General features: G+C 52.3%; 3 protein-coding genes across 3 annotated transcripts in view; 1 reads left to right on the top strand and 2 right to left on the bottom strand.

Moving 5' to 3' along the window:
* GBA2 (glucosylceramidase beta 2) overlaps positions 1–3,323 on the bottom strand; it is a 12,369-nt gene extending 9,046 nt beyond the window's left edge. The window contains exon 1 of the mRNA XM_004372286.2: positions 2,795–3,323. Coding sequence (XP_004372343.1) covers positions 2,795–3,129 — 335 coding nt within the window. The 5' untranslated portion in view covers positions 3,130–3,323. The remainder of the gene's footprint in view (positions 1–2,794) is intronic.
* Positions 3,324–3,352: 29 nt separating this feature from the next.
* Positions 3,353–8,168, top strand: RGP1 (RGP1 homolog, RAB6A GEF complex partner 1). The gene is made up of 9 exons (XM_004372284.2): positions 3,353–3,804; positions 4,227–4,361; positions 4,735–4,871; positions 5,166–5,249; positions 5,350–5,499; positions 5,764–5,910; positions 6,123–6,250; positions 6,467–6,656; positions 7,165–8,168. The coding sequence occupies exons 1-9, from the start codon at positions 3,353–3,355 to the stop codon at positions 7,386–7,388; spliced, it is 1,647 nt and encodes a 548-aa protein (XP_004372341.2). The 3' UTR covers positions 7,389–8,168.
* On the bottom strand, positions 7,503–8,763 carry MSMP (microseminoprotein, prostate associated). The gene is made up of 2 exons (XM_023727527.1): positions 8,154–8,763; positions 7,503–7,791 (listed from the first exon to the last, which is right to left on the bottom strand). The coding sequence occupies exons 1-2, from the start codon at positions 8,729–8,731 to the stop codon at positions 7,611–7,613; spliced, it is 759 nt and encodes a 252-aa protein (XP_023583295.1). The 5' UTR covers positions 8,732–8,763; the 3' UTR covers positions 7,503–7,610.
* Between the last annotated feature and the right edge of the window lie 263 nt (positions 8,764–9,026).

Here is a 9,026-nt window from a genome sequence, read left to right as displayed (position 1 = left end):
CAATATGTGTAAAAAAAAAAAAAAAAAAAAAAAAAAAAAGGATACCTCCTGCCCTACCTACCTCATGCAATGGTTGAAAGGATCAAATGACATAGTGGATAGGAAAGCCAAAAAGTGGAATACCTGTGTTAGGTATGATTAATACTTATACACACACTATCTCAACTCCTAATCAGACACTGCCTTGTTATTTCAATGTTCTTCACATGAGTCTGACATACTTTTAGGTTCCTTGAGGAAAGAGACAGGGACATAGGCTAGTTGAATATTACCTACAGCTCCAAGCCCAGGGCAGAGTACAGGGTCTGCAGTCAATAAATATTTGTTGAATTTACAAATGAATGAACGTACAAACAATAGCGCATAAGAGATAAAAGACAGGAGCGAGGAGGGGAGAAATGTGATTAAACAACAGGGAAGGCAGATTCTGGGGGTAAAGGCGAGGGAGAGAAGACAAAGGATGAGATGATGGATAGGCTGAAGATCCTCTCTGGCAGCTCAGAGTAAACTGGACTTTGAAGCAAGAGTCTAGGAAAGACTGGCAAAGGGAGGGAGGGTGCAGCGGGGATTAGGTCAGCGAGGGAGAAGAAATACAGATTATGCAGACAGGCAGAACAAAATCCACTGCCCATCGAGTCGATTCTGACTCATAGCAACCCTACAGGACCAGAGCAGAACTGCCCCTTTAGGGTTTCCAAGGCTGTAAATCTTTACAGAAGCAGACTGCCACATCTTTCTCCCGTGGAGCGGCTGGTAGGTTTAAACTACCGACCTTTTGGTTAGCAGCCAAGCACTTAGCCACTACACCACCAGGGGTCCTTAGGCAGAACAAAGTCTAGAGTAAGCACTCAGTATTTATGAATGGACTTTGGCTAGAAGAGAGAGCAATCAAAATTGAGTTCTTCCACACTGAAGCCTGAGAACTCTGTCTTGTTGGAGCTCTCTGGGAGTGTCCCCATCTCAGCTCCCTCTTAGGGTCTACTTCTCTATTACTTGCTTAATTTATCAGCTGGCCATTCCTGGCCTATTTGGCCTACTCTATAACTTCAGCCTCAGCTCAGGATTATCATTCAGAATTCTTCCTTGTCTCACTCTTGCTCTCAACTCAATGCAGAACCTCATCCCATTCCAAAAGCCCTATGTCAGTGACCCCCCCACCCTATCCTGGTATGGGGAGCCAAGGTCCAGGGGGTTGAGCACAGCTTCAGGCCTCTATGACTCAGTTCATACTCAGGAGCTAAGGGAGGCTTGATGCCCACCAGTTCTTGACCTCACTGTCCCCACCACATGTACCACACGTGCTTCTCTCAGTATCCTGGCCCTAGATTCTATTTTCACCCAAAGGCCTTTGGGTTCATGTTGGGCTGGGTCAGCTTCAGAAGCTCAGAAGGATGATTCTTCTCTGGTACCGGCCACCCAGAGGAACTGGCAAAGAAGCCAGATATCCAGGCAGCTCTGGTCCTTCCTACTGTCTAAGGCTGGAGTAAGGTAAATGGCCTCCTCACCCCCAGCCCCATAGCACTGACCGGAGAAGTGAAGGGTCCCCTACTTAGGGGCTGTCAGAGCTGGGTTTCCCAACCTTTATGCCTCCCTCCTCAGCTCTGTGTTTACTGTGTGGACTGACTCAGGATGACCTCAGGGTGATGCTTTCTGTCTTCACATCCACCTGCTCCTATTAATAGGCCTGGCTCCTCATCACTAGTCTTTGAACTCAGTGGGGATCTATATGGAGGCATCTAGAGGGTTCTACAGCCCAGACAAGTTCTGGGGGTGTTTGCAAACTCTTGAGGGGGGAACCAAGGCAGGCTCTGGAAGACTTACCAAGAGCTCTGGGGGACACCTATGACAGTGTCTCTCTGGTCAGAACTCTTCTTTTTTTATATCAGGGGCTATCTATCCCAGGATAGACCACAGCTCTCATCACCCTCTCCTTAGGGTTGAGAGCTGGTAGGCTGCCACCCATTCCCTAGAGCTAAAGCTCGACAAGGAAAGAAGTGGATGGGACATGGTGTGCCTAAATGAGGTACAAAGACTGCCCCAGAAGCTCAGGGGAATCTGAAAACCTCCCCCTCACAAATAAAATAACATTGTGTCAGTACCACAGCAGCCACACCATCTTTTCCTACTTTGCCACAAAGTACAAGCAGTTCCCAGGTTACAGAGGAGATCTGTTCCTAAATCTGTCTGTAAGTCGAATTTGTAGGTAAGTCTGAGCAAGTATGTGATTATTTTATTCAGTGTCAGTTAGTCAAATGTTTGTCTTAGTATATATTTTACCTTTCTGTGCATGTAAAACCCTTAAGAGACACTTCCAAATACACTAAAACATAATAATATAGTAATAACAAAAATAACTACACATGGTACTATACGGGAGAGCAGTGCCTGCACTCATTATTACGAACCATTGTATTTAACTCAAATTTTTAATACAATTGGCTTTATAGCAGTCTGTTCTTAAGTACAAGTTGTGCGTAAGTCAGGTGTAAGCGGGAATTGCCTGTACGTATAGCTAATCCCAAAGAGAAAAGACAGTATGTGTGAGGGTGACTGCAGGCCCAGATGTTCCTACCCTTTTCTGCTGAAAAGACAAGAAAATGCTGGGAGGAAGCGGGTTGCAAAGACATGAGACCTGGTCTCACCCTGCAAAACCACGGGCCCAGGATATGCTGGAGATAGGGGCCACTTAACCGGGGGAAGGAGCAAACCTGTTTTTTCACCCCATTGCACCCACCTCTGCTGGAAGCCTTGTGCTGGAACAAGTGAAGCCAAAGGTTCAATGGGGTCTACTCACCTGAAGCCCATGCCCACAAGCTTTATCATGTTGCTTAGGGAGATGCTGTTGGCATTAAAGGGTTTCCTCTTCTCTGCAAACTCATGAGCTAGGCAGATGCGCCAGCCAAAGGGAGGCACCTGGTATCCCCTAGCTGGACCCTCATACAAAGCCATTAGCTGCCCAGAGTTCTCCGGGTTGCAGCAGACCGGCTCATCTTGGGGTCGATCGTCTTGAGGGCTCTCCCAATCTGCGACCTGCACAGCCTCAGCGCCTCCAGTATCTTCAAGGCAACAAACCTGCGAATCCTCTTTGCTGCAGCTGGTCGGCTCCGAAGCTGGGATGCTGGTTTCCATGTTCCCTGTATCCTGGGTCCCTACGACCTCGATGGCCCCGGGTCCCGCGCCCTCTGAAACAAAGTGCCTCGCCAGCCAAGTCCAGATGCGGACGCCAGTTATTGTCAGGTGCTGTCCCGAAGGGCCAGGTGTTGGGGAAACCTGGGGTGAGCTGGTGCCTCTGTAGAGCCGAGGAACTCTTGCTGCAGCGGCGGCGGCGGCGGCGGCGGCGGTGGCAACAGCAATGAAGCCGCCTCGGGCTCTCCCTCGGTTTTCTGGGTCCTGGGAGGGAAGGGTCAGGTCTTGTTGTCATTGGGCCGTGGAGATTAGAGTGCCCGGCCTAAAGGCGGCTGGGCCGGCGGAGAGGGGAGGAGTCCCGGGGCCAGCCCACAAGGCCCCGCCCCCGGGACCGGCCCAGGAGCTCGCTGCCGGCGGCCGGGTCAGGCCGGGGGCCACGGCGGCCCGGTCCCTGAGCCGCCGCACCAGGCCCTCCAGGATTGGGCGCCGGGTCCCGCTGGCGGGCGTCCGGGGCACTCTGCGCCCAGGTTCCGGACCGTGGGAAGGTGACCCAAGGCGCCCCGACCGTCGAGCCCCTTCCGGTCCGGCCATCCGGCGCTTCCGGCCGGAAGGGGCTCAGTCGGGATGCCGAAGGGAAGTCCCGCCCCTGCCGCGCCGCCGACGCCAAGGTTTCCGCAGGTCGGTTGACCCAGTACCGGAGGGCCGGGCAGGTGAGGGCCTCGGTGTCCCGAGACCCCCCGTTTCGACCGTGCGAGTTGCCCGGCGTAGGGGCGCGAGGGGACCGGCGGCCATGGCCGTGGGCGGGGACGTGGAACCTTTAGGGAAGGGGGGCGGAGGCCGGCCTAGTCCCGGCCGGTAAGGGGAGAGGGACAGGGGTCTGCGACCCAGAGGGACGCCTTCCCTCTAGGCAGTACTGAGTAATCTGCCACCCGTTCGTGCCTCCCATCCGCCTACCCACTCCTCAAATTCGCCGCTTCCCTCCGGCACCCGCACCGTGGTGCTGACCGCCCACCTCCTCTGGCCTCACCCCCAGATACTGGCCTGAGACACACCCTTCCTTGCCGTGGTGCTGACCTCCGATCCGCCTTGTTTCTCACTAGATCTGATTCCGGAGCTGCCATGATTGAAGTGGTAGCAGAGCTGAGCAGGGGTCCTGTGTTTCTGGCGGGGGAGGCGCTGGAATGTATGGTGACCGTCACCAATCCCCTGCCTCCCACGGCCACTTCTGCGTGCAGGTGGGGATGCTGGTACTGAAGGAAAAAAGTGGTCCTAACGGGAGGGAGTCTGGTATCTATAGTGCCAGACCGGAGCTCAGGTTGTCCTGTAGTTACACCACCACCACCTTCGTGCTCATTGTGCTCTCATTGTAGGAAAGGGTTATTTAACAGAAGATACGGATGACATAGTCCTCTTCCCCCTCCCTTCTGCCCCTTTAATGCCCATTGTATACTTCTGTTTGTTTAATGGTTTCTCTTGGGGGTTCTGGATTTCCTGATCGCTAGGACTCCCACCTCACCTTGTTGGTCTTCTCTGACTGTGGTAGGGAGTTGAGAGAGCATTTGTGAGGTCAGGGACTACCCTCTGATGCTTCCTTTTCTCTTTCCATAGTGAGGCTCTGGCCTGGGCCAGTGCTCAAATCCACTGTCAGTTCCATGCCAGTGAGAGCCGAGTAGCACTGCCTCCCCCTGACTCCAGTCAGCCAGATGTCCAGCCTGAGAGCCAGACTGTCTTTCTGCCACACAGAGGTTAGAGACAGGGCATTTACCTCTGGAGGGGGATGGAGCCATTGTCATCTAAGGATGAAATTGTTAGATTGTTCCTGCGGGTCGTTATAGTCCCAGTCACATTGGGGATGTGGGGTAATGAAATTACCTCTTTAGGGATCTAACACTATGTTCCTATCTCACACCAGGAAAAGAAGGGTAGCTTAGCTTGAGCTACCCTTTGTTAGCAGCCCTTCACTGCCCCTAGTTGCTGTGCTAGCCTTGTTTAGTACTAAACAGCAGGGTCATTACATTTCTGTCCTTCTCACCTCTTAGGAGAGAGGGGTCAATGTATTCTTTCTACTCCACCGAAAATCCTGTTCTGTGACTTGAGGCTAGAACCTGGAGAGTCCAAATCATGTGAGTGACTGCCCCCTGCCCCTGGATTGCCTTCTAAGTCTCCTGGAGGGAGGACTCCTCTGGCTGCCTCTGGCTGCCCTGACTACTACTTCCCAACCAGACTCCTACAGTGAAGTGCTGCCCATAGAGGGACCACCCTCCTTTCGGGGTCAGTCAGTCAAGTATGTCTACAAACTGACCATTGGCTGCCAGCGTGTCAACTCCCCGATCACTTTACTAAGGGTCCCTTTGAGGGTTCTTGTGCTGACTGGTAAGTAAGGGGTCTCGGAGGGAAGGGCTGGGGAAGAGCCTCACCAATGCAGAAATGGTCTTAGTGGGCTTATGAGAGGGGATGAAGGGAAGTTTCTTGGTCTCAATGAAGACCAGGGAGTTGGGGAGGTACGCTTCTGGACAATAGACTGACATGCGTGCATCTCCTTAGTTTCATTCCTCTCAGGTTGCAGTTTAAAACCCTAACTTCTGCTCTCATTTCTGTTCCCTCCCAGCATTATCTCTCTACTCGTTCTCTCTCTAGGCCTTCAGGATGTCCGGTTTCCCCAGGATGAGGCTGTAGCCCCATCCAGTCCATTCCTGGAGGAGGATGAAGGTGGAAAGAAGGATTCATGGCTAGCTGAGCTTGCTGGGGAGCGCCTCATGGCTGCCACATCCTGCCGCAGCCTCCGTGAGAATCCTTTCCGAACTATTCCACCTCACCCCACCCCTTATAGTATTCTTGTCTCAGAGAGATTCTTCTAACCACTATATTCATCAGTGAGGATCCACTGATATTTCATAGCAGGTTATAAAGAAAAGCCCCACCTTTTGGCCCCTTCTTTCCAGTTTTGGGCATTTGCCAGTGTGGACTCCAAGCTTACAGTTTCCCATTCTCCCTAGATTTGTACAACATCAGTGATGGCCGAGGGAAAGTTGGGACATTTGGCATCTTCAAATCTGTATACAGACTCGGCGAGGATGTGGTGGGGACTTTAAACTTAGGGGAAGGAACCGTAGCTTGTTTGCAGGTGAGAGGAGAGAGGGGCTTCTGGGGCCCTGGGCCTGGAGGGCTAGGATGGAAGGAGGAGAAGGGTGTGCATGAAGAGGGGTAGTATGTAGAAGTGGGTAGTGTGTTCACCCAGGGTCCTTTTGATGGGTTAAACAGCTTGAGGTTGGGCTGCCCTCTCACCTACAGTCAGCACTTCCAAATACCTGCTAGACTGCACCTTTCTTCTTGCTCTCAGTTTTCAGTAAGCTTGCAGACTGAGGAGCGGGTACAGCCTGAGTACCAGCGGCGTCGTGGGACAGGGGGTGTCCCTTCTGTGTCCCATGTGACTCACGCCCGGCACCAGGAGTCCTGCTTGCATACAACCAGAACCAGCTTCTCCCTCCCCATTCCTCTCAGCTCCACTCCAGGCTTCTGCACAGCAATTGGTGAGACTATGATCCTTATGGGGATGGAGTAGGGGGTGGAGGAAGGCGAGTCAAATGCTGTGCTTAGGTAGAGTGTAATGGATCCTGATTCCTAACACACGATCATACCCACAGCTGGTCTCTTTCTGAAACCTTCCTTCAACCTCTACTCCTGTTTCCTGGACCCACTGACCCCTAAACTCTTAACAGCTCTGCAGATTTCCTTCCCCACCCCTACCTGTTGGAACGCTGGGATGCACTGATCTCTGATCCCCCATCAATTCAAGCTAGCTAGTCTTGACTGTCCTACTTTGGGGTTATTAGGTACTTGACACTGCTTTCCTTATCTCACTTCTCTGGCTTACATACAAGATTTCTTCAGAAAAACCCTTGATCTTAGTTCCCTGACCTGTGACTTCTCCTTCTCTTCCTGAGTAGAGTTTTCATTCACTAACCACATCCTGTCATTGGCTTTTACTTCTTCTGGCTTCTAATGCTTCTACCTATTTATTTATTTATTTTTTCCCAGTGTCCCTGAAGTGGCGATTGCATTTTGAATTTGTCACATCCCGAGAACCAGGTTTGGTGCTCCTACCCCCCATGGAACAGCCTGAGCCTGCCACCTGGACAGGGCCTGAGCAAGTGCCCGTAGACACCTTTAGCTGGGACCTCCCCATCAAGGTGCTGCCTACGAGCCCCACCCTGGCCTCATATGCTGCCCCAGGCCCCAGCACCAGCACCATAACCATCTGAAACTGGCCCAACTGCCTACTTGTCTTCAGGATACTGAGAACCAGCACCTGGACTCTAGTAGGGCCCACTTTTCCCACCTGGGGCCCAAGGGCATGGACAATGAGAGGCAGGCTTTCAGCGGTAGCATTAACTTATTTATTCAGAATAAATTCGTAGCTGCTAGTGGTTTCCCTGGAAGTGGCAGCAGCAGTGGGCAGTCAGCATAAGGGTGATCAGATGAATTTAACTGGAGTGGGGAGCAGGAGCCCCAGGATCAGGAGTGTTAGCTGAGCCCCACTCTGGGTTGGGCCCTCCCCCTTTGCAGGGCAGTCGGGGGTCAGATTTTTGCACCAGGGAGAACTGGCAGGTTCCTGCCTCCTGATGTACCTCACATCCAGCAGGGAAGTCGATGGGATGCTGGGACCTAAGGAACCAAAGGATGGGGAAGGAGTCAACAGAGTGAAGGATCACCTATATTCCTGCCCACATCCCTCTCTCCCAGCATTCCTCCCATATCTTCCTTCAGTGCTTCTCTGCTCCCCCTCACTAAGCTCTAGCCTGCCATATATGGACTTTTTCATTTCATAGCAGAAATATTTTCTTTTCAGATATACCCTTGCCTCCCTCACTTTTTAGTCTGATGCCTTATTTTTCACACTTCTGTTGGTACCTTCAGGTTTGGCCTGTCTCATACTGCTGTTCTGTTCATTGTCACATCACAGCACTCAAGTCACTCCCTGGCCATCCCTTAGCCACTCATGTCTCTGGCCATCTGTGGTCACTCACGTGTCACAGCAGCCCACACCGACAGGATGCAGACAGGTACAATGGAAACAGTCCTTGCGGAGCCAAGACTCGCCCAGGGTAAAATATTTCCCCTCATAGTGACAGGGGGCTAGGGAAGAATGGGAAATGTTAGTGTATGTGGGAGTGGTAGAGGCAGACAGATTCCTTTCTGATCTGGGTGGAAGAGAGTAAGAGCACAGTCCCCCATATTTAGTTTTCCTTTTCTGCTTTAGAGTTGGAAGGAGTTTAGGTATTATGCCATTCCAACACAGGATCATCACTAAGCCCTTCACCCCAACACCCTCTGCTCCTTGTCCTTTCCTGACACCTCCCCCAGCTTTACCTTGAGCTTGGAAGTAGCACTTGCTGTGGACTCCTGGGTGCTGGAGGAGTAGAGACATCACCAAGCAGATGATCCCCTGGCTTCCCAGGGTCCCCTTGGCCTGTCCAGGCCAGAGCATCTTCAGGGCCATTCCTGCAGCACAGCCCTCTTGGACACTTCGTGGCTTCTGTCTCCTTGGCTTTTCTTTGCTTCTTTCCTTGACTTTCTCTCTTTCTCCCTTGGGCTCCTGTCTCATACCATCTCAGTGCCCTCTGCTCTCATAGGCTTGGGGATGTTTATAAAGTGAGGACCCTGGCCCCCTGCTGAGCAGAGCTGGAAAAGCTGTAACTCTGCTTCCTGAGGTGAGGGCATGAAAACAAGAGGTGTAGCTTTAACAAGCTGTGAGTGCTGATTCATGCCCCAGCACAGCTAGGGGGAGGGAGGTGGCCATGGAAGGGGCACTGGACTGGGCACTACCCCTGCAAGGAGTTGGGAGGGGTAAGGGCCCCCAGGTGGTCCCCAGATCTCTTCCCTGGCCTGGAGAAGAGGAA

Source organism: Trichechus manatus, unplaced genomic scaffold, assembly GCF_000243295.1.
Source record: "Trichechus manatus latirostris isolate Lorelei unplaced genomic scaffold, TriManLat1.0 scaffold00016, whole genome shotgun sequence".
NCBI classification, from domain to species: Eukaryota; Metazoa; Chordata; class Mammalia; order Sirenia; family Trichechidae; genus Trichechus; species Trichechus manatus.
Note: the sequence above shows the minus strand (reverse complement) of the source record. Positions and strands in the feature narration are given on the sequence as shown.